General features: G+C 42.3%; 1 protein-coding gene across 1 annotated transcript in view; it reads right to left on the reverse strand.

Annotated features, from left to right (window-relative positions):
- Positions 1–5,578: 5,578 nt before the first annotated feature.
- The window catches only part of LOC309699979 (uncharacterized protein), a 272,009-nt gene continuing 251,455 nt past the window's right edge, over positions 5,579–26,132 (reverse strand). Inside the window, exons 2-3 of the mRNA XM_082523287.1 lie at positions 12,570–12,716; positions 5,579–6,862 (exon numbers count right to left, since the gene is read on the reverse strand). Of these exons, the coding sequence (XP_082379413.1) occupies positions 6,854–6,862; positions 12,570–12,716 (156 nt within the window). The 3' untranslated portion in view covers positions 5,579–6,853. The remainder of the gene's footprint in view (positions 6,863–12,569; positions 12,717–26,132) is intronic.

The following is a 26,132-nucleotide window of genomic DNA, read 5'->3' on the forward strand; positions in this document are numbered from 1 at the left end:
TGTCTGCAGCATTACGATGTTACTAATTTTGGATTCAGCTAAAACAGAATACGTTGTGGTTGACCTTGCTAGCCTCCAGGCTGGTTTTCTTCCCCTCTTGTCTTCCAACACATAACCTGTACCCAGTTACCTCATGCTTGAAACTTGTTTAAGGCTGGAATGTTAGTCTCACAGAAGCAAAACGGATGTGTATGAAGTGTTAGTCCCGTTTGGGAAAAGGGAATTCAGCTGACAAGGAAGTGAAGACAAATTTCTGGCAAGCTGAAAGATTTGCTGATAAAGCCTCGATCAGCTAACATGCAACCCAGAAGATCAACATCCAACATCATTCTGCTGTGAATACGAGCTATAAAATATTAAAAAGTGACAAGGTTACACTCCTCATTTCAGTTTGAATGAATGTTTCCTAATTCTATCTGTTAGAGAAAGTCGAAGAAATAATTTTTTAAATGTATTTAAAGCAATGAGACTTCAAGACATGTTAATCACCCTTTTTCCTCCATATCATCATGTATTGTTACATGTATGTCATTGACCTCTATAGTTAAACTATAAGGAATATGCAAACATAATGAAAGCTGAGTTATGAAATCCTCTTTTTTTCTATAAGAGAATTAAAAAACATCTTAACTGAGGAAGATCTTGTGTACTAGTATTTTATTATAGACTTCAGGAGTGTCAACAGTGTCTGGCTGGTGAGTGTAGGGCTGAGAAAGCACAGCCAATGCAGTCCCATAATTTTACATAAATGTATTTTGCAAAGGGCAGCACAGTGGTTAGAACTGTTGCCTCACTGAGTTCAACTGGACAATCAGGCCGTGTTTCTCTGTGTGGAATTTGAACGTTCTCTCCGTGTTTGCGTGAGTTCTCTGTCGAGGTCCAGTGCGTACCCTGCCTCTTGCCCTAAGAGAGGATAGGCTCCAGACCAACCCTGAAAAGGATAAGCGGAAGAGAATGGATGGATGGTATTTTGCTGTATAAAAACAAACAACGAGTCCCATATTTATCTTCTAGTTATTTATATAAGCAACATCCATTATTTTGACTGTTCTGAGTGTGGTTAAGTTCATCATTTTGCCAACAGCATGAACAGACATAATAATATTATTATAAGAAAATTAGAAATAGTCATATTTCTAACTTGTGAACATTAGCCAATGTTAACTATGATTGGATCACAGCAGCACCTACATCAGTGGAAATGTTGCAGACAAACAGTAAGTTTAGAAAAGTTAGAAATTTTGGTTTTTATTCTTTTTACTGAACATTTTTTGGAGGTTTTTTTTTGGAGTTCAAGAGGAGGGCAACTGCAGATGTGCTAGGCAAGTTCTCAGTTAAATACATATAAGTCTCTTCAGTCAAAAAAAATCTTCTGCCCAAAACACCAATTATTGTGCTAACAGCATTTAACAGAAAGTAACAAGCATCTTTACAATTCTGTAGCAGCACTGTTAGCACCGCACATGTACTGAAGCTGAAATTGAATGGCAACACACATTCCCATTATGTTGTATAAATATCTCTAAGTCAGTTTTCTGTTTGCCTGTTTATATATGTATTAAATATACATTTTATACTTCTGGAATTTTAAACCTCAGATCTTTAAAAAAGAAAAAAAAGCCCATTGGAAAGAATTTACCTGAAATTTGACCTCAGTCAAGTTCACGTCTTTGCAAGTTCTTCATATGGGAAAAACAAGCCTGGAAAAGCTTGGAATTCTCTGACTGACGCACACGGGCCTGCACTGTCCACTCCCTGCTGTGACAAAACAAATTTCCCACGTGTGGGACTAATAAAGGTTATCTTATCTTATCTTATGAGTCACTGCAGGCCTTAGGCTGAACAGGTGAACACGTATTTATCTTGCAAATTCTTGCTAATAGGTAACATGCAAATAACAAAAGTTTCATCTTTACTCAAGCTGTTTAAAAATAGTTAGATGGCTTTTTGTTTTGGAGATCTTTAGTTACAGTCTGTACTTTCTCAGTTTTTCCAGCTGTTGCATCATGATTCAGTGTGATTGGAGACAAAATGAACACATGTTTGATATATTCTTTTCAATTTTTAAATAATTAAACAAAAGCACAAATGTTATTATTCATAATGAATATATTTATATATATAAGTAATTACACTTCTCATTATAGCATTTTAAACTCTCAGTGGGACCTTGAACCTTCTTTGCTTTTTGGATACTGAATGTGTGTGTGTGTGTGTGTGTGTGTGTGTGTGTGTGTGTGTGTGTGTGTGTGTGTTGCAGTGACTATTTACATCAGCCTTAGTGTGAAGTTCAGTACTTCCACTCTCATTTCAGGTATTATCTTCAACCATTATTCATTCATTTCACTCCTGTTTTAATCAGTTTAAGAGATCAACACCATCTGATCAGGGTTAGATAACAGTTATGTTTTCTATTAATGCTCCATTTCAAGACTTCCAGAGTGGCAATGTTGTTACCAGTGACAACATTTAATATGTTTTCAGGTTCCTTTTTGGAATTTTGTAATGTTTCTGACTGTGCCAATTTAAGTGTATACAGCAACAGTAGGGGATCTTTGAAACTGTGCGCAAGAACACCAACATGCAAGCGTAGTAATGCTAGGATGTAGATGTTTAGCCATGAACCATATAGCCTGTAAAACATAGACAAAGGCACCACAGTGTTACTCATTAGTCATGTCTCAGTTTGAAGCCTCAAGCTGAACACTTTTGCCATAGTCATTTTAATTCATATATTTTGAAACCAGACTAAGTGAAGGCAGAAAACAGCATAAGCTCATTGGCTTGAGCAAGTGAACATAGAATGGTTTAGCCTCCTATTTTGCAATTAGCAAGATGGTACAATACATACCTGGATCATCAAGTTACAGACCCCTGCATACAGATGTTTGGTGTGCCCATCATTTATTTTGATTATCTTTTTTTGAGCAGATATAGAGAAATGTGTACATGGAATCGCAAGTTGGAAACAGAGAGCACTGTACCTTACTGAAGAAAATGAAAACTAACAATCACAATACAGCATCACTAAAAGCTCTAAAGTGCCTTATATATTATTGAAAGATTAAGCAGCAAGTGCTTTTTCATGTTTCATATAATGATAATACTGTCAGTGAGTGAAATGAGCCATGTGGAAATAATAAAGGAGGATCCAATCGCAGGCAGTGGTGAAGGTGGTTTATTGAACACAAAAATAAGAATAGACAAACGGCAAACGGAGAACTAAACTATACTGGGACAACTAAACTACTGAGCCTGAACAAGAACACGAACCTGAACACGAAGGAAGACGGAAGATGGTACATGACAGTGACAGCAGGGCGAACACACGAAAGGAACATGGTAGATACACAGACGGACCAGCAACTACAAAGACAGAAGACACGACTTAAATACACACAGAGAAACACAGGGAGATTACACACAGGTGGGGGACACAGCCGGGAGTAATTAACGAGACGAGACAAGAGGTAAAACTGAACACACTCACATGAGACGCAGACCTTCACAATAAAACAGGAACAAGAAATCATCACACAAAGACGCAGACTCAACACTGAGAGACAGACAGAAAATGACACATGGAACTAGACCTATACTAAGCAGACACGACCGAAGAACAAATCCTTAAACAAGAACAAACAGACACAAAGAATTCTAATAACAATAATAATAATAGCACCCGAAAACACAACAATCATTCAAAAATAAACCAAAACATCAGAACTCAAACTACTGGGTCGAACCGACCCAGAACCGTGACAAATACAGTCCAGCTGCAGTTTCAGGTCATATATTCACTGCAACAGTGAGCTGCCGCTAGAGCTAACCTCTGGATTAGATAGCATGTCATCTTACTGGCTGTTAACAATTTTAAAGTTAGCCACAATGTTTTCATTCTTATATATTATTGAAAAATAAAGCAGCAAGTGCTTTTTCATGTTTCATATAATGATAATATAGTCCAGCTAAAGTTTCAGGTTATAAATTCCCTGCAATAGTGAGCTGCTGCTGCAGCTAACCTCTGGATTAGCATGCCATCTTAGTGAATGTCAACAATTTTAAAGTTAGCATCAATGTTTTCATCCTGAATTGGTTGGAAAAAAGTATTTGCGCTATTAAAGTCAAGGCCAAAAAATGTCAACGTGGTGGCATGACAATTCAAATCTGATCACACACGAAAGTCATCAGAAGTCATCTTCAGTACAATGAATAAATATATGTCCAAAATACAATTGCACTCTATCGGAGATGATTTGAGATCCATGTATTTGAGTCTAGGCTGACAGAAGTCACTGTAGCATCCCTAGAGTAATGTCACTAGCTAAGCTAAAAAGGTCAAAGACTACATTTGTTTTATCCCATTTAATCCTTTATTTATCATGAAAGCAAGCTTCTTCTTCCTTCTTCCTTCACTGTAATTATGCAATTGTCTTTAAAGTCACGGAACACAACATAGAGTAAAAGCACAGCTTCCATGCACAGTTTACTTAATCCACTCATGTCAGGAAACACAGCGTGTGCATGACATGAGTGGATTTTTAAGTGTGGAGTTCTCTGCCGCTATCAGAAACCATAACACACAAGGCAAGATTAGGAGAAATGGTGACTTTGGTGCACACATACAGTCGGGCACATAAATCCTGTCGGCTTATCCACGTTTTCCATCTGTGTTTCCGACCTTTACTGGCCCAAGGGCAAACAACTTTAAAGACCCATGCTGCTGTACGCAGAGCATCATAAAGAGTTTTCTCTATCACTATTACTGAAGATGCCTAATCTGTTGGTCTTTTTTATCGCTGCTTAATCCTTTAGCTATGGCGTCTTTGCAGAATGTTTCACTACCAAGCTATAGTGTTCAAGTGGGAAGTCATTTGGTGGCATATGTTTTCATGCACATGAGGTAAATGCTCAGGAATTTGAACACACCTAAGGAGCTTTATAATGTGGAGAATGCCGTAGAGGTTTGTCCATGTGTGATACTGTTCTTTCTTTATTGCTAATGCACTCTGCATCTTTGTCCCGTTTCTTTAGCCTCGTATGTTTCTGTAATGGAGGACAATGCAATTCAAGTTAGTTTGTTGTCTTTACTACATATAGCTACTTTTACATGAAGCCCACTTCTTGTGGATTGAATAGTTGATTACTTTCTGGGTGCAGTTTTTTGTTCTGAACACACTCTTCGTCTTGGCATCAATGTGTTGATACATTTCTTGTCTTCCCAAAAATGCATTTTTAAATTTTTTTAAATATAATTGTAAACAACAGTCTGCAATAACTACTGGACTGCAATGATTGCGAACTTTTAGGAAGTTGATCAAAGAAAGATAAGCAGGAGACAAATGCACACAAACATTAGAATCATCATAATCACTTTCCATGTAAAATTTGACCTGAAATTTTCAATCAAAAAATGTGTGCATGTAACCCATCCACTGAGACGCTGTTGCTAATGAGCATTAGCTTAAGCCTATAATGCAGAGCATGGCAGTTTAACATTGAGGGCAGCCTTAGCACACAATGATACTGTTGGTGACCTAAAATCGGCAAACACGCATGTACAACACAACACAGGCTCTCGCTGTTTACCTCAAGCATTACTTGGACCATTTTCTTTGGTTTTTAGCTGCACCTATTTACATTAGAAAATAATAAAAGACATTAAATGTAAGCAAATAAATCTTGGAAATAGTAAAGTGACCTTCCTGACAGATTGCACTTGTGTGTGGTTGTGCGCCATTTGACTCAAACTGATAACATGAGGGTAAGGGGGTTTACACATTTATGCAACAACTTTGGTTGGTGGACTGAATTTATTATGTGGTATTTAACAAAGGACGTTCAGCTGTTCAGCTTCTGTCTTTTATTGAAGTGGATCGTTCTCTTTACAATGCAGTCTAAGGCTCATGACAAAAAGTGAAGACTGTTTAATTGCTACCTTAATGGTTTTAGTTACCTATCAAAAAAGGTTCTATACATTAAACTTAAATGACAGCACCGAGTTGTCCATGGTAATCCTGCAGTGCTTAAAGTTCTTGAACTGGTGCCCGATGAATGTTGCCAGAAATTTACGAAGCCAAGAAGGTCAGAAAGTCAGATTTATGTTGAATTTGTTCATTTGTCAAGCTGTCAGTTTAATTCCTGGATTTCTCCAAACAGCTTGAAAAATAACTGTATAGTGAGCATTGAAAATTACCCATCAAGCCTGTGAGTTTCCTAAGGTGAGAGTAAAATATCTGATAGTCTGAGGAGTCAGGTACATCTGGTAAGGATCAGAGTAGAGGCTATTGCCAAAAAGTGTCCATGAGCTAATTAAATTTCAGTGCTACTATACCACTGGGATACTTTATTTTGTGCTCATATGCACAGATAAACACCAATCACACAATGTTTATTTAAGCATTGTATAAATGGTCATAAAAGCTCTACACGCAGACATATATACAGCTAACACTGGGACAATAAACGTACATCACAGAACAACCATTTATAAATGAATTTATATATTTAGAAGATTGGACTTGAATGTTTTGGTCAGTGATGCAAATTCAGTTGTCAATTCCAATGCAAATGCAGTTTGATCCTGTTACAAATCATGTTAAAACCTCCCTCCCTGCAAATACTTTCCTCTAATTCCATCTCCGTGAATCTATTAGCAAGGCTCGTGCATGTGAATCCAGGGTCATGCCTGCCTCTTAGCCTTGTGCATTAAAGTCGTCCACACGTAAGCATAATGTGTACATGTTGGGAAAGACTGTGTCCTCTCTGATGAGCTGGAAGAGGTGGCCAGGGTCAGGGAAGTCTGGGATTCTCTGCTCAGAGTGCTGCAGTCACTACCCAAGCCTGGAGAAGATTAGATAACCTAAAGTGAAGACACACAGCAAAGAGCCTCATGTGAAAAGTGTCCCTGGGCAAGATGCTGAACCCTGATGCATTCACTGATATTTCAGTGATAGACTAAAAGTGCTGAAGTATGAATGTGTGTGTAGGTGAAGTGTAAAATGTGCTTTCTACTCAAGAAAAGTAGAAGCACAGTTTATAAACTTCAGTCTACCTGCATGTTTTCAGTCATTATGCTAAGCTAACTGCTCTCCGGGTTCCAGTTTTATAAATAAAGAGACATGTGAGCGGTGTCAGCCCTTTCATGTGACTTTTGGCTAACAAGTTAGTTTAGGATCATCACCAATCGTGACTTAGACCTCACAGCGTTAGTTCAATTGTGATCTCACTTTTCTTGCACGTAGACTCTGTTAAATTCGAAGCCAAGATTTACTAACTATGAATTTCTTCTATAGCAACTCTCTTTCTATCTATTCCCAATGTAACAAGTTGCCGTACGTTTCCTAGCTTGAGTGTGTCAGTGTAAATAAAGGCTTTTTCTGTATGTCCAAACATTCTTCCAAGCACTCCTCGACCTCTGCTGGAGACTGTCACTGCACTACAGTGGCAATTAAGTGACTACGCAAATGGATGCTTACAGTTCCTGTTGATTACTGAGCTTTCTAAGCCATACAGATTTTAATGACAGCTTGGGTTTGTGAGCATGTGGGTCACTGAGGCTGGGATGTGCTTCAGGCTCCAGCGTCTGGCTCCACAGTTGAGCTGGTACCTCACTGTTTTTGACCTTAGTCCTGGTGCTTGTTTACCTGCTGAGTGGAATGCGGAGTTATGTAAGGCTTAATCTATCAGAAAGTACACTTTCCCCTGTTACCTGGCTCACAGGGCAGCACACACAGACACTGACCCACACACAAACAAACAGCTTTAATGATATGGCCTTTCTGGTGTCACGCACAGCATATCTAAACAGTGATCAAATAAAGAAACCCTGTGTACACACTGCTAAGCTTTCCAACACACACACATACTGCACACACTGGTGCTGAGGCCTTACACTCTGTCTGCGCACAGTGTCCTGACGCGTGCGCTTTTATGACCAATAACCGGGCTTTTAAGGTCACACAACAAAGATAAAGGCCCACTTAGCTTACGCATTCTGAACACACACATACACACACACACACAGCACACACAGTGGAAACACATGCACCTCGGGCAGTTGTTGACCAGTTCCAGTGTGTGTGTTGCCATTATACTCTGACCAATCTATGGAAATTTCCTCTCATGTTTGCTGAAAACACTCCACTGACGTGTTTGTTATATGTTAGGGAGCTATTGATGAGCACAGCAAGTCGATATTTCTTTCCAAAGGCTCTTGGATGCCCCCACCCCCCTGCAAAGAATTTAGTATTGGGTCAGATTGAACAGAAAACCCTTTTAAATGTCACTTTTAGAATCAATGCACTGTACTTCATGAGGTTTACAGATGAAAATAAATGCATAAATAGCGCAGAACCCATGTATATGTATATATATAGGACTCTGTTCTTCTGGATGAAGATCTCGGTTGTTGTCCTGGGATCTGCTGGAGCCACCTGCCTAGCTTGGGGTTCACAGCACCAAGTGCTTTATACAGCCTGCACCTGGGGTCTTACCTGGTGTGATAGACCCCAGCCTCTATGGAGCTTGTACTTAGAGCTTGTTCCTGTGCTGTCATAACTAGTGTCTCTGTGCTGTCTTTCAGTCCAGCTTTGTCCAGCTGTTAGGATTCAGCCACTTCTTCTCTCTGCCGGTGGTACACACCCTGCAGAGGCCTGTCCTTCTATGATGGTTCTTCTTCTTGCTCCTCTTCTTTCTTGGGTTTCTGTTGCCTGAAGTATTCACTAAGCACATGGTCAGTTGTGTCCAAGTCTTCAAACTGGAGACTCATTCTTGCATATCTGCCACTGTGAAGATTACTGGCCCCTGTTCAGAGAGATTACTATGGTCTGCTCTTAGCTTTACTAGCCACTGAGCATTGCTGTTATGTGTTGCGTCCTTTTCCCAGATGCTCTCCCAGTCTTAGTGGGGCTTCACCGTGATGCTATCTTTCAGGTCAGCTCTTGCACTCAACGCTCCTTCTGTTGGACTTGGGGCTTGGTGCCTAATCTCAGGTGGGGGTGATGATATCTACCCCCTGACCTGACATCCAGGCTTCCTTTTGCCTTAGCATTTGTGTTGTACCTCATTTGTGATAACAGTTACTTCTTCCAAATGTTGGAACACTGTGCTACTAGTTGTTTCACTATTAATGTCCATACAGTAGCTACAAACATGAACATACATAAAACCTGAAATATGAGTTCTCTATATACAGATATGTTTATATGTGTAAGAGAACTCTGTGGTGAAAGTGCTTCCCATATTCCCCATATGATCTTTCTACACATGGCTGTCTGCCACAATTTGAAACAATCCCATTACTCTGAATGGGTTAGTGCCTATAGAAAGCCTAGTCAGTGACACGACAACACCCAACCGAGGTAACATCGGGGGCATGTTTGCCTGCATGGCAGCCAAGTAAATCATCTGTCAAACATCCCAGCCACACGGCTAAAGCTTACAGAGACAGGGCCGAGTAAGACGGAGACACACATTCAGAGGGGCTTAATGGAGGTCGGCAGCACGCAAAGAAGCTGCACACGCAACCTGCTGATCAAATCCAGTAAACAACTCTATGCCCCATCGCTCTGACATCACCAGCAGGTGCGAAACAGTTGAAGCCAGCTTGTAGAAACAACATAAAGTAGGGTGGAGGTGGGGTGGAATCTGTGATAAGCTTCAACAAGGAGTTCAACGAACATCATAAACGTGACAATTTTTGTATTAATGTAAGATGGTTGTAAACAGAGCATGACCTTTTATTTCCTGTCATAATGCTTACTAAATAAGACACGCCTGCAGGTGTGAGTGGGGCTGTAAGCGGGCTATTGTGCTTCCAGTTATTGTCACGGCTGGCGGAGTGAGCCGTGTGGAGTGGAGGAAAAGGAGGACCCAAAATGCAGCAAACTGATGATACGAGTGAAGTTTATTTACACGGTGGCAGTGGCAAAAACAGGCAATGAAGCATGAGTAATGACAAACCTAAACTGGGAGAAACTAAAGAGCAAACCTGAAATCTTACAAAACGGAGAGCGGAGCAGAGAGACGCAGACCAAGGACCAGGATACCAAGAAACACAGACGAGCCGACAACGAACACAGACCGACACCCACTATATATATACACACACACACACACACACACACACACACACACACACACACACACACACACAAGGTAATCGGGTAATCGCACACAGGAGGGAAGAACAGCTGATCTGAATACACATGATGACTGGAGGACACAAGCTGAACACAATGACAACAGACACAGACTTTCAGAACAAAACAGGAAATCTAGAACCCGAACCGGACACAAGGGGGGAGGACACAGAATAACTAGAACAGAGGGAAATAATCACAAAACACAAAACGCTGGGTCAACGACCCAGGACCATGACAGTACCCCCCCTCCAAGGGCTGGCTCCAGACAGCCCAAAACAAAAACAGACGACCAACCCAGGGCGGGCGGCGGGGGCCCAGGACGGAGGGACCAACACAAGCTCCAGCGAACCGAGAGAATTGTCCAAAACAAAAACACACATGCTGGAGCACGAGAACAAAACACAGTTCAGGAGGCCGGCCCGGAGGCTGACAACTCAGAAGTCCAGGACAGTTCATCTTCTGAGGCCAGCCACGTCGGCGACGTAGATCCATAAGCCGACCGAGCGGAAGGCGGCGGTGGCGGAGTGGAGGCAGTTCAGGGGGCCGACCGTGCACACGGCAGCGGCGGCGACGGGGAAACCGTTCAGGCGGCCGACCGTGCGGACAGCAACGGCGGCGACGAGGAAACCGCTCAGGCGGCCGACCGTGCGGACAGCAATGGCGACGATGACACAAGTCTGGAGGCCAACCGCGCGGAAGGCAGCGGCGGCGTCTAGGAGGTCGTCCATATTGACGATGACGCTCCACCAGCGGCCTGGTAGATGACCGCCGATGTCGAGGCGGCAGTTCGGGACCCGAAGGTGGCGTGGCCGTCGCAACACCAGACGAGACCGAAGCAGCGGCTGGTCCAGGCGCGGCTGAAGCTGAAGCAGAGGCCGGACCAGACGAGGCTGAAGCAGAGGCCGGACCAGACGAGGCTGAAGCAGAGGCCGGACCAGGCGAGGCTGAAGCAGAGGCCGGACCAGGCGAGGCTGAAGCAGAGGCCGGACCAGGCGAGGCAGATGACGATGCTGCAGCCGGGCCAGGCGAGGCAGATGACGATGCTGCAGCCGGGCCAGGCAAGGCAGATGACGATGCTGCAGCCGGGCCAGGCGAGGCAGATGACGATGCTGCACCGGGCGAGGATGAAGGCTCGGAGGCTGCAGCTGGCGAGGATGATGAGGCTGCAGCAGGCGACGGCGTGGAAGCCGGAGACTGTAGCGCTGCAGGCGTGGAAGAAGCTGCTGCTGCCCGTGGCGTGGATGAAGCTGCAGCTGGCGAGGATGATGAGGCTGCAGCTGGCAGCTGGACGGGCTCCTCGGGCCCTCCAGCTGACGAGGCAGGAGGCTGGCTAGGTTCTCCTGAACCTCCAGCTGACGAGTCTTGAGGCTGGACGGGCTCCTCGGGCCCCCCAGCTGACGAGTCTTGAGGCTGGACGGGCTCCTCGGGCCCCCCAGCTGACGAGGCAGGAGGCTGGCTAGGTTCTCCTGAACCTCCAGCCGATGAGTCTTGAGGCTGGACGGGCTTATCGGGCCATCCAGCTGGCGAGACAGGAAGCTGGGCGGGCTCCTCGGGCCCCCCAGCTGACGAGGCAGGAGGCTGGACGGGCTCCTCGGGCCCCCCAGCAGGCGAAGCAGGAGGCTGGACGGGCTCCTCGGGCCCCCCAGCGAAAACAGTCTCTGGACCAGTGGGCACCGGGGCCCCTGGAACACACAGGTCAGAACCAGTAGGCGCACGGGCCTCTGGCAGGCACAGTTCAGAACCAGCAGGCGCACGGGCCTCTGGCAGGCACGGGTCAGAACCAGCAGGCACACGGGCCTCTGGCAGGCACGGGTCAGAACCAGCAGGCACACGGGCCTCTGGCAGGTACGGGTCAGAACCAGCAGGCACACGGGCCTCTGGCAAACACAAGGCAGACTGCAGCTGCACAGAGCATTGACCCAGCTCGGGCAGCGACAGCCGGATACAGTCCTCAGCTGGCTTCTTAATCTCCAGGGGTCCAGAGTCGGCCGGGGGCTGGGACCCAGCCTCTGGGGAGGCCCTGGAGTGTGTCACAGTCTCTGGGCTGGCCAGCTTTTGAGGACTGATTACAATATTATGTGGTGTGTCTCTCTGCTTGACATGAACAGGTGAAAAATAGTTCTTTCCGGGTTGGATGGACTTAACTTGTTGTGCAGGAGGAGTTGGTGACAACGATGGCTGAATAGGTGATAATAAGGCGGATGAGTCTCTTGTCAACTGAGCTATTGACTGAGCTATGGATTGTAACCAAGTGTCTAATAGGTCTGGCTGTGACTGTAATGGGGGTGACGGTTGAGTGGCTAACTGAGCTAGTGGCTGCTGGGCAGCTAACTGAGCTACCGGCAGAGCAGCCGACTCAAAAAACACAGCCCCGGAATAAACAGACACACAGTCCAAAACAGAAAAAGGGTCCTTTTCACTCACCACAGCTGGCAGTTCCAAAGTCCTAGTCTTCGGCTGTGGGGTGATGCGCCGACGGCGCGATCGTCGCTTCCTCCCGGGCAAAACCTCCGGCGGGCCGGGCAAAACCTCCGGCGGGCCGGGCAAAACCTCCGGCGGGCCGGGCAAAATCTTCGCCGCCGGGCTGAGTTGGGAAGCGGTAGCGGCTGGTGGGTGAAGGTGCAGTTCGTTGAGTATGAAGTTCTGTGCGAGCGGGTGAAGAGAGTCCAGCAGCCAGGAGTGAGCAGAGATGAGCTGCTGTAGCCTGGCTTCTACAGCGCGGAGACACTCTTCCCCCTCATGCTCGAGCCATAGGTTAACCAACCTGGAAACAGAGTCAATTAGTTCCTCCCGAAGCTCCTCGGGAGGTGCGGATGCCGCTGGGTCCATGTTTGGTCGGCTCGTACTGTCACGGCTGGCGGAGTGAGCCGTGTGGAGTGGAGGAAAAGGAGGACCCAAAATGCAGCAAACTGATGATACGAGTGAAGTTTATTTACACGGTGGCAGTGGCAAAAACAGGCAATGAAGCATGAGTAATGACAAACCTAAACTGGGAGAAACTAAAGAGCAAACCTGAAATCTTACAAAACGGAGAGCGGAGCAGAGAGCCGCAGACCAAGGACCAGGATACCAAGAAACACAGACGAGCCGACAACGAACACAGACCGACACCCACTATATATACACACACACACACACACACACACACACACAAGGTAATCGGGTAATCGCACACAGGAGGGAAGAACAGCTGATCTGAATACACATGATGACTGGAGGACACAAGCTGAACACAATGACAACAGACACAGACTTTCAGAACAAAACAGGAAATCTAGAACCCGAACCGGACACAAGGGGGGAGGACACAGAATAACTAGAACAGAGGGAAATAATCACAAAACACAAAACGCTGGGTCAACGACCCAGGACCATGACAGTTATGTTATTTTCTACCTAAACATGGACCTGACTCTTAAAAGGCTTTTCACACTGTTGCAATGCTCTGAAGCTGAAGATGGTCATAGGTCAAAACTTTATGAATTTTTACAAAACAACTTAATGACTAAATAATTATTTTACACATGACAATAGGGTGAATAGGACTGACTTTTGTCACATCAAAATTGTTATTTTTCATGACCTCACATATAAGTTTGCATTCATAAAATACTTAAATGCCTGAAATATTTAAAATAAAACACCATTAAGGAAACAAATGCAGAAATGGAACGGAAAGCACTCCCCCCTCTTACCTAATTATGGAAACTTCTGGCTCTCCATAAGGAATTTTGAGTATAAGCCATAATCTTGTAGCCATCCAAAGCAGATTTAGTGGGAGGTGTGACATTGTGAAATGATGATCTGTGCTCCCGTAGAAACACAAGTCTGCATGATAGCAACCTTGTTTTAACAAAAGAGCGTTCGATTCACTTTGTCATGAAAAAGAGCTACAGCAGAGTTGAAACAGCGATGCCACTGACTGGTGGAGGTCACTGTTACCATGGAAATGTCCAAACCCGTGAACAGCAGTTTGCTTAGTGAATCAGGAAGTCAGAATTTACGCACTGTGCTGTGATCGATAACTGGGTTGTTTTTTTACAACACATGCAACACAAACTATGAAAATATTTTCAGAACTATACATTAAGAGAAAGAAAAATGATTTAACTCAAGAATGCTGGACCCTGTTCACCTCCAAATCTGGGATTTGCTGCATTGTTGGAGTATTTCCCTCATTGTAATAAATAAATAAATAAATAAATAAATAAATAAATAAATAATATATATATATATATATATATATATATATATATATATATACAGTCTTTGCGTTTTTTTCCCATTTTCCTTTACATGTTTGAATCAAATCAATCTTTGTACAGTCAAAAATATCCTAATGGGTTGTTCTTTATCAGTTTCAGTGGAAAAAAGGAATGAGAAATCATTTCAGGAAGTGGACTTACTGTGTTTCAAAATGCTACATTAACAGCATGCTTAGGCAGATGCTGTTAAGGTAAGAAGTTAAGTAAGTTTCAATTAATATGGAGGAGAAACAACAATGGGTTTTTATAGATAAGTCTACAAAGCATTAGTAATTGATAGAAATCACTTCATTAAACACAAACTAAAAATCATTTAGCAGGTAATGTCGCATAGGATCTGTGAATCTGACTTGCTCTTAATGGGCTGTTTGAGGGTTTGCTCACATGTTAATATGATTAAAGTCTTTAACTCTATAATATTGCTTGACTTTAACAGTATCACAGACCTGGACATGCATAGTCTGGCATTTTCAAAATACAAATGAGTGTAAACATTGAGACAGTGCTGCTCTGGGCCACCCAGACAGGCTGCGAGCAAATGTTTGTTTACAAATGACCAGATTGTAGTCGCTCCAATTGCTCATTGGATTACAGCCACTGCCAAGTGTCCCAGACTGGTATCACACATGCAGGGCCAGAGTGCCGGCCTGAGGAAAACAAAAACATGTCAATAACACAGAGCGACGTATATGCAATTTATATATAATTATTATATAAATTAATCCTGAGCTGATCGTAACATTTCACAGGAGCGTAAATATCTAGGTTCATGTTTTTATGATGGAACTGTAGTTTAAACACAATAAATTGTTATAAAAGTAAACAACACAGCAGTGAAGTAGCCAACAGTATGTTAGTAAGTTCAAAGTGTACAGCCTACTGTCTTGGAACAACCCCTTGCGTTCGCATCAGAGCTTTTCCCCCTCACCAAACAAGATGCCTTGTCCCTCAGAAATGTCATTAATTTGAATGTTACGTAAGGACTTGTTTGTGCAGAGCTTCGTACTTTAGAGAAGGACCAGTGATAGTATAAGGTTACATAAGATGTATTAAAGGGTAATGTCTTGACTTCTTTGTGGTGGCTGATACTGTGCGTATTATCAGCGAGTGAAGGTTAGCGCGTCATGTTTAGGCTGAAGGTCAGGATGGGAGCAGCTCTTCCTGACGACAAAGCTCTTTAAGTCACTGAGTTCATAGAAAACATTCAGATAGTAAGACTGCAGCAGATAACAATTACAGCAGCGTCAGTGAGATCAACAACATCACCTTATGGGAGGAGAAGCCTGGCATTATAAATGACAACAGTGCAAATGTATGTTGCAGAGAGCCTTGGTTGAGAATACAGGGAACTCCGTACAGTGTTGCTTTTACATTAGAAATGGACAGAATAACAATGCAAATACTAGAGGTGGGACCCACCAGACACCCCATGATACAACATTGTCACAACACTTCACTAGCAATACAATATCATTGTGATTTTTACATTCTTCTGATATTCTTGGTTTTGCAGGAAGATATATCACAATCTATAACATTTCGAATATGTCCTCAAAGTTCAACTTTGTCAGTATCTGTTTTATACAATAAGATAAAGTTATCTCACTGTAGTTATTCATTTTGCTGCAAAATGAGATTATTAACCTGCCATAAATATTACCATAAGAAATAGTGTGTCTGCAGTTGAATGGGGTCATGCTGAAAAGTACATGCAATCTGTTACTGATAATGCAGCAATTAACTATGATAAATCACTGAAAATCAAACATTTGTTCCTCTCTACATAGACAGAAACACTTAACTATCAGATTTCTGCTAAGCAACGTTCATGTTCTATAGGAAAATAACCAGAATACAACCAGCTGGCAGCCAGCTGAGTTGAGTCCCCTCGTGAAAGAAATGTGGTGTAGTGCATACATTTTTGGAGTTTTAACTGTGTTTTTGTTAGTTTTACAACTTTTACTATTGACAAAGACTTCCTTCGTGGTCATTTACTGAAATAGTAAAAAAATAAATGCAAGGTTGTAAACAGTGAGGGCCCAGGCTGAAAACAAATAGGATACAAACATAACATACACAAACATAATAGGCCCCAGAATCGAGCCCTGAGGCACATTCAAGTGATGCTTTTGGGCTGAAAGGTATCACTTGAATGTGATACCTTTCACAGATACCTTGTTAGATTCAAGTGAGCTAACAAAAGCTCACTTGAATCTAAAAGAAGCCTAAAAGGTTTAAAACAGTACTTTTTCCAGAGTCGGCAGTTAAAAACACATCTTTGAGCACCTTCAATACTCAGTTCTACGGAAGTCTCTGAAACTAGACTGATATACAGCGCGGTACAAAAAAATGGTTTGGGCTCTTATAATTAGTTTCCCCTTTATGACAACCTCTGAGAACCATAATATGGTTTGCTCTGTGGAATAAACTTTACAGGAAGTTTGTACTTTTGTTTTCAAGAAAATTTTTTATTTCCATTCATTCAAAGTTGATGTGTTTTGTGTGCTTTTGCAGCATTTTCTTTTGGGGGTGGGATTTGTTGGTATTTTTTTAAGTTGCAATGCGTTTGACCTTTCAGGGCCACTGTACTATAGACACACCACTTCTCGCTTGAAGACTAGTTCCATAGTTCCACACCACTAGCTGGAAAACAAAAACTTAACATAATATTTTGAAAGTTAGCAAAGCAGAATCTCCCTGTCCTCGTCTTTCCTGACACTGTTGCTCTGAATGCGATCGTACCTCGAAGCACTGATGAGTCAATATCAGCTAAATCAGCTAGATTTTCAGTGATTTATCATAGTTAATTTCCGGTAGAACAGACAGAGGAGAGAAGCTATCTAATTTAGATCCTGACGTGTGAAATCTGGAATTTTATTAATAAATTCGGATAATGTATTTGGCGGCACCAAAAGCAGCAGCACAATGAGAAAGCACTAGTCTGAATGGGCTTAAGTTTAAGGCATAAAAGGCATCAGTGAGAGTTTGGCATTAACCCGTCACCTCCCTTTAATGTACTCACACAAGTCTACTGTGCTGATAGTGGACCTGACGAGTGTTGTTGAATGACTTCTATGACTTAATTAGCTCCTAAAAACAAGTCTCACAGTCTCACATTCTAATAATCTAACCCTGGCTACCAGGGGTGCATCTGCCTTGTTTTATGGCTGAACTAGCTGTTGTCTCTTGGTTTGTGCTGCTGTGTTGACCCCTTGAACCCTATGCTATTATGCTACATGACATAATCACAGGTTACAGGTTAGCCTGCTGTCCAGTCAGGGATTTCACAGGAATGGCATTTCATAACAACTGAGAGAGGGAGAGGGGAGGTGCTGTTATGACACAGCATGTTATGAAGGGGAGTAAACAGGGAAGACAGACAGATATCAAAGAGTTCCAGAATCACAGTGATGTCTAATGTATCCTAATATCTCTTGGTTCTGTCTGGCTCGCCTTGCCAGCTGAAAAAAAAGAGAGAAAAAAGGCCTCGCACAAAATTCTGTGCTCTGCAATTTTGACAAACAGGATCGCACTGTCCTCATCTCTCCTGACATTTATGTAAGATTATGTGGTGAGGATTTCATTTGTGTCTCGAGGCGGCGGCACAACATCAAACGTGGCTTTGGCAAGCGTGGATTATTTTTTGCTCACTCTGTATAGACAGCCACTGCTGGGAACACAAATTAGGCACTTGTACGTGTTGGTACATACTGTACGGAAAAACACGTACGCTTGTAAGCCCTGTGATGTATATCAGACCGAGCCCTTGGGCTGCTGCTTACAGCGGGTGCACTAGACGCGGGGGTTTCAAGAACATGCTTCATTTAACGGTGCAAACAACAGTGTAAACAACAGTGAATTTGAGGAATTTCAGGTGATGCAGCAGCACCAAAAACATGAAGTAAGCACAGATAATGGACTAGAACGTGACTTTTGGATATCTATTCCTGCCGTATATAAAATATAACAGCACAGAAATTCGTAAGAATTTTGAGGTAAGACTAAAGAGTAACAATCTATCAGCCTTTGGAAACCTACCCACTTTATCTTATTTTCACTTTTATCTTTGAAACTGAGCTTGTGCAACCACATTACTGTGGCTGTAATAGAAAAAAAAAGAGCAGTCAGGTAAAGGCGTTGTGGTTAAGCTGCAATGAAGTCACATGCTTAAATGTAATTAATTACAGGAGAATGTTTGTGGAATGTTTCCCCTGAGCACTCGAGATGGATCAACAGTAAGGTTTGACAATGTAGGTTTAAAAGACACCTATTATGCTCATTTCCTGGACTCTACTATAGTAGCTTTGCCTGATTCGCAATTCAAAATAAGCCTAGTTTATGTTATATTGGGTATTTTGACTGCTTTTACACTGGCTATGTTTAGTACACTATCAGTACCAGGATAGTATGCTGAAAACTACCAAAAAGTGTGTGGAACTTATACTTGTACACTTGTTACCCTCAGGGGTTGGCATCTAGTGGAAGAAGGGAAGGAACCATCAGGACGAGAATACTCTTCAGATCTATAATGAGCATTTCTGTTTAATATGTTCGGTCAGGACCACTACAGCCAAAAAGGAGACTGTTATATCCATAGGCAATATAAATACTAGTCTAAGTCAGATACAGCACAAAGATGCTGGGGTTGAAATTGGTTCCAAAGTGGCTTGCAGATGTAGGTCAAAGCAGCTTAAATAGCATGGCCTGTATGATATTTGCTAATTGAATATATAGAAGGCTTCCATGCCAGAGGTAAGGGATTTTAAGCTCAAGCTCTAAGCAAAGAATCAGGATTTAACAGCAGTTTAGTCGTGAGGTTCTTTTGACTCCTTTTGTATCTTATAAGTTTCAATATGTGGACTCAGAGAGTCCAGTTCACAACAGGTGCTTTATTGTACAGACAACAGTAGAATGAAATTAGAGCAGGGACAGGTTAAATCAGCCAACATATTTGCCAAACAGATGCACACAAGCATATCAGCTGATGTCAGCTGGCATTTAGATGTGCTGATCTGACAGGTTAAGCGGCCACGCTTGAATTTATGGTCTTCTAAGATGGATTTCAGGTGTTGCGTTCCACCGTGCTTGAGTGTGGAAGATTTTTGCATCGTGTGCTCCGAGTTCAGAGATTTAAATGTTAGTTTAAAGAAAAGCCACAGCTAGCAGGAGAATCAATTCCAAATGCTGCAAACACATCGCTTCCTTGAATTGAACAGCTTGTACTGGATTTTCATACTACACAAACAAGTACATGGTGTACACAGAGTGAGTGTTACCAACAGGGATATTGGAATTTAAGCACAGCATTTACTCTAAACTCTAATGACTTCACTCTGACATCATTAGGGTTAGTTTCCCAGCCCATAAAAAGCTCCCTCCGGGCTGACAGAAAATGTTATACAACTGCTTTCACGGCTGAGCAGCACTCCTCTTGACTAGTTAGCAGATTGTCACATGTAAAATTAGCAGCTCTTTTAAAACTGCCTCTCTGTTTCTTGCCATTTCTGTCTCCATCCTTTACCTGGATCCCCTCCACCCCTTCATACCTGAGCAGAGTGTAAAAAAAGTGGGTGAAGCTTTTTGGCAAACCCATTTCTCAGTGTGTCAGCCCCCTGCCTCCCCCTTGCATGGGCCAGGAAGTGTTTACCACTAGGGGTGGGTTTTTATAATCGATTCATCGATTAAAATCGATTCTGGCTTGGATAACGTAAAATCGATTCATTAAAATCCTGAATCGATTTTTTTAATATAAATTTATTTTGCCCGAAATGCCAGAATCTCTGGTGACATCTCACAAAATTTCAAGAACCACCAAACAGTTAAGACAGTAAATGAGAGCAGGTACACGGATTCTGCACATAGACTTAAACACACAGCGCGACCTGCGGATCAGAATCAGTTAGATGTCGCCTTTCTCACGGTCGGGGCTGAAAGCCGACAGCTCGCTGATTCTGATCTGTCGGCGGGTCCACGCTTTGTGTTCACGCCCTTTATGAGCCGATTCTAAAGCTGTTAGTTTGATCTCTCTCCAAACAATATTGACCGAACCAGCAGCAAAAGAAGATCCAAACGCTTCACATAAACATCGTCATGTATTCACTCTGACTTTTACTGTTTTGCTTCCACCGCGATGCACAGCTCTCTCTCTCTCTCTCTCTGTACTTCAAGAACAGTTTCCCTTTCTTCATTATTCGCTTGCTTGTTACGCACAAGTCTACTGTTGTTTACAGCGCTGTCAGCCGCTGTTTTTTTCCCTTTTACATTCTTCCGAAAAGAAAACCTTATTTCTGCTGTTCAATACTGAACAAATTTAAACTTTTTAAAATTATTCAAAATGCAAAACGCTGTGTCTCTAATAAAACCGCTGTAACTTCAGAGGTAATGTTCATATGTTGATTAATGGTTTTCTTTCGTTTTTGATGTACTGCAGAATATTTTATAAAATCCCAGGCCAGGAAACTCACCTTCATGTTTTTCTGTGTTTTATCTTCAGCTACTTTGACACAAAGGCATCTGCTGTGACGCTCACACCTGTGATAAAGTCTTGCGTGTGTCAGCTTCCTTTTTATTGATACAAAAATATGTAAATGTACTGATCTGAATTATAATATTTCTGACTGTCAAAATTTCCCAGATTTAAATCGAATCGAATCGAATTAAATCGAATTAAATCGAATCGTGGATCGAATCGATTCGGGACCTTGTGAATCGGAATTGAATCGATTCTAGAAATCAGTGACGATACCCAGCCCTATTTACCACTGTCTCTGAAGCCACACTCCTCCAACAGCTCACTCTGAAAGTGGAAGCACCATTTAATCACAAACAGCGTGATTTCTCTGCAGCCCCCCTCTCTCTCCTCCTCTTGTGCCTCCATGCCAGGATACCGAGTCCCACCAGCACGCTATAAACACAAGCCCCCCTCCTCGTTTTTCTCACCCCCTCTCTCTCTCTTCAGTGCGAGCTGACGCATGCCACGGAAGCAGTGACGTCAGTTGTTTACTGTCTTGTAGGTCGCCTCTCGTTGCAGTGCAGCAGCACATCCAGCAGGGCTTATGTAACCCCCTTGCCTGCTTCATGTCAGCATGACGGACGCTTTACTGCAGAGTGTGTGTGCTGCGGGAGGGTCGGTGGGGGTCTCATGCTGCAGCCTGCACGATACATCATCCCCACGCACATAAGCTCAGGTGCATGCACATACTGTATGCAGACATACAGTAAACACACACACACACACACACACACACACACACACACACTTTTCCCTCCATTGCCTGCATTGTGTACGGATTGAAAACACAGAGGTTTCACTCCTGGAGCACATAATAACTCCAAGAGGACCCCCTCTACACACACACACACACACACACACACACGCCACAGTCCTCCATTGCTGCTGCAGCATCAGCAGAGAGGTAAACAACTCTGGCTCACAGCTGCCTGCCTTTTCGAGAGTGGACACACTTCGCCCCCTGCTGGCAACAGGAAGCAATGACCAAAACCAAATTTGGGTTGCTGAGGAAGTGAAAGTGAAGCCGGGGTCTTTTTTATTTATCAGGTCAAAATTAAGTCCTCCTGCTAGACAGGTGGTCCACTCCTACTGAGCTGATGTCAGTGCTTAAATTAGAGGAAACACCAGACAAATAACAGATTAAGCTGCATTTTCTCTGCACTCATTTGAGTGTTTCATAACATGCAAGATTTGGACTGTGCTTGAAATGTTTTGTTTGGCATTTTTCCTTAAAGTGGTTTGTGGCCCAATTTGTATTTTATTGTTTTCATGGTCTTTTTAAATGTATCATGTATAGCTTATAATAGATAAACTTGCCGAACCTTCTTGAACAGGACGTCTACTGATCTTTAAAAAAGTTAAACATAATGTTATCGCCAGAGAGTTCATGTAAAAAGTGAGACACCTCTGATGTCCACAGTTTGTTTTTGTCCTGTCTCCCTCCCCTCACCACCAGTTGGTCTCAGAAGAAGGTCGTCCCTCCCTGAGCCTGGCTCTGCTGGAGGTTCCTTCCTGTTAAAAGGTAGTTTTTCCTTCCCACTGTCACCAAGCGCGCTTGCTTGCAGAGGATAGTTGTAGGGGATTGTTGGGATTTTCTCTGAATCATTGCAGAGTCTTTACATATAAAACAGATATTTACAATATAGGCGACTGTTGTTGTCATTTGGCACTATATAAATAAAGCAGAATTGAATTCATCTTTCCCAATAGATCAGATATTCTGTCTTTTTAAAAAAATGCTGCTGTCATCTCTGGTAATGGTCACAGTGACAGCTCACTTGTGATATTCCTGAATGCTTTTATCGTTGGTGACCTTTTGCTTCATGGCAATTTATTTAAGCTGATCTAATAAATACTTTATAACAGCTGTAAACAGCTTCAATGTCACTGTTTAAGTGTTAATGGAGCATGTGTCTCACGTCTATGAATACGTTTTCTCTATTAAGATTCATAGTATGACAGAATCTCACCTATACATTATCAGTACTTGTCATTTTTCTTTGTGCTGATTTGTGCTCTTTAAAGTAAAGCTTGGGAGACACACACACACACACACACACACACACACACACACACACACACACACACACACACACACACACACACACAGATCAGAAGTTAGAGTCATTGACTGAACAGCACCTCTGAAGCTGGAGGAGAGCTGCCATTCTAATAACAGATCAAACTGCACAAAAAGCCTTCAGCCGCTCCATCCAATAGGGACGCCCAACAGACTCAGATCCCAGGTTTCGGAGAAATGAGCATCTGTGTTTATTTTCAAAGAATGTGCCCTGCCTGGACGGGCGTGGAATGTGACCTGTGTTTTTTTGGATTCCACATCAGCACATGCCTCAAATAGTTTTGATTTGAAGCCAGATGCCACTGGAACGATTTCGCGTTACTTTAAAAGAAACAGGCGTGTACTTGGAAACACACCAGCTACCAGCTAATGAAGTGTCAAAACAAGTTTGTAATGGAAACAAAGCCGATGGCTAAAAAGCAGTCGAGCTGTCCCTTTGCATCCCTCACACATGGACATGGCAGAACTGTCAAATGTTGAATTTGTAAATCATATTATATGCACTGAAGCTGGAGTATGCAACATACTGGATGGAAAATCTTTAATAGTAATCTTTAATGGTTTCAGCACATTGTAGTTCAAGTGGTTAAGAGGGGACGCTGATTCCTGCACCTTCACTGGGTTTTATGTTAGTTCATTTTTCAAAATCATGATCAGGTCTGTGACATACAAAGAACAGAGAAGAGAATACACGAATCTCGTATATACAGGGGTTACGGTGGGCTGGAATGATCCAGAACAGGGCTGTACCTTTCATTTATGAGTAATTAAATCTAGCAGGCTGTTTAATAATCATAACATCTGGTCATTTTTTATGTGCTGGATCCCAGCATCCCTTCAGACTGGTGCCATGGAAATACAGACTCACATACACCTTCTTGTTTCTCTCTTGTGTTCACGTGAGCAGATGTCAATAAAGCTGCAGTGGCACAATTTCATCATCTAGCTGATGCTCTTTATTAATAATCAGTGGTCGCTAATATCATGTCAAATGCAACTTTTCAGAGAGTTGATTTCTAATCTGACTGACTATATTTTTGTATGTCCCGGGGACAATGGGTAAATTAAACAAAATGTTTACGTGTGACAGAATTTACAGATGGAGAAAGATGTGAGAAAGGCAGGAAAATCAGAGCACTCAAGTTTAGGCTTTTTAATCAGACAGTGAATCTGTGTATGATAACCAGGGAGGTTATGACAATTCATTAAAACTTCCCTTGCATCCATCAAGGTCCTCAAGGTCAATTTAATGATTTCTTAGTTGAAAATTGACAAAAGGTCTTACAAGTTTGGTGTGTATAGTTGACATATAGAAACTACCACATAACGATTTTAAATATCACATCACATTTGATCAATGACCTCATTTTTACAGCTGTAAAAATCCTTTGAAGTAAAAACAACAACAACAACAACAAGGAAAACAAAATGAATATATAGAAAATACAATTGGAGGTGGAGGTTTGTATTCTCAGAGTGCTTCTTGTTATATTATACTGTGAAATGTCATTTACAGCTAAATGAATCATAATAAATAAAACTGGGTTTGGAGTATTGTAATAAAGTTCACAGTGCTGGAGGGCAACTACCTGGTGCAGGGCAAATTGTGGTATTCGGGGATTGGTTATGGGTTAGGTTGAATTTAAGATCATGAAGCTCTTTAGTATCATCTTTTCTTGCTTTACACTGGATAGGGGTTGTGAAGCAGCCATTCTGGCTAATGTTATATCTTCTTATTTACTGCAGAATGCTGTTGGGAAAATCCACAAAGAGCAGTAAATCTCAGAGCAGCAGCAGAAGTGCAGGTCACCTGATCACAGCGTGTACACAAAGAAAACTAATCTTAGTTTACTAAGTTTACAGCTCAAATTGTTCTGCGAGTCGTTTCCACATGCATGCTGCACCGCTACATGGTTCTCCCGGTGTTCTTAGAGCCAGCTCAGTCATAATTTAACCCCTATATTCTGTATGTGTTAGGAGGTGCTTAGAATAAAGAGGAGGCAAGGCTTTCAGTTTTTGCAGAATTCTGCAGAACACGGCCTCAACACGGCAGATTACTGATCAACAACTTGTTGTTGTTGTTAATACCTGGCAAAGTTTTGCAGTAGGGCTAAAAGTGCTTCCTTGTTCTGATATTGTTTGCTCTACAACCATCAAAGTACAATGAATCACACTTCTCCCACTTACATGTGCTGCACGTGACACCTGACATGCCAGGTAAAGATAAGACCATACAGATTCCGCACAGTGGAAAAAGACAATAACACCATTTATCTTGGAAAGCTTCCAGGGGCTTTTATTTATTTTCTATTTATATAGCTGGGACTCTGGAAAGTACTGCACTCTCTGAGTAAACACTGGTAAATCCCAAATACTGTAAACTGAAACTTGAGAACACTGCACGTAGTTACAATCTATTAAATTATCAGAAAACATAAACATTCCTCCTTCCGGTGGACTCTGGTCAGTGATTACACAAACTCTTTAGTGAGGAGAATGGCCTCATGGTTACCAGTAAGTATGAATGCATAATTACCTTTTACTTTTGCTTTGGACTCAGCTGCCCCAAGATCAGAGTAGTAAACAACCTCCACCTGTACCTCCATCAGCACTGCAGCGTTTCATTTCTGCCCTCTGCTGGTGGATACAGGAAAAAGAAAATGATATCGAGGGAAATTTAAAGGAGAAGATGTTTATGTCAAATAAAAATAAGAACATGTCCACAGTTTGATAATCACATTAACTAAGATAGCAACAAATGTTATAAGCAGCCCTGTAGTTATGAAAAAAGCATTCCTAATACTGAAACATGTGTTTAAGGTTTAAACCAACCTCTTGATCAAATGAGTCACACAAAGATCCTTTAATTTATTTTAATCTTTAATTGCAATGGACGAAGGGTTATCCTGTGTGGTATATATGGTGCATTCACTGGATTTAACCAAAACCTGCTGTTCAAATATAGAAAAATGATTTTGGCTTTATTTTATTTTATTTTTACAATACAACATCATATGATACTATATCCTTTGTCTCTTTAACCAAATTTGTTGAGCATTAAAAGAAAGGACAAAAACCATATTTTTTGCTTGTGTTTTTAAAGCAGACGTTAATCTGCAATCACAAACAAG

The sequence above is a fragment of the Aulonocara stuartgranti genome, assembly GCF_965226115.1.
Source record: "Aulonocara stuartgranti genome assembly, chromosome: 23".
In the NCBI taxonomy this organism is placed as follows: domain Eukaryota; kingdom Metazoa; phylum Chordata; class Actinopteri; order Cichliformes; family Cichlidae; genus Aulonocara; species Aulonocara stuartgranti.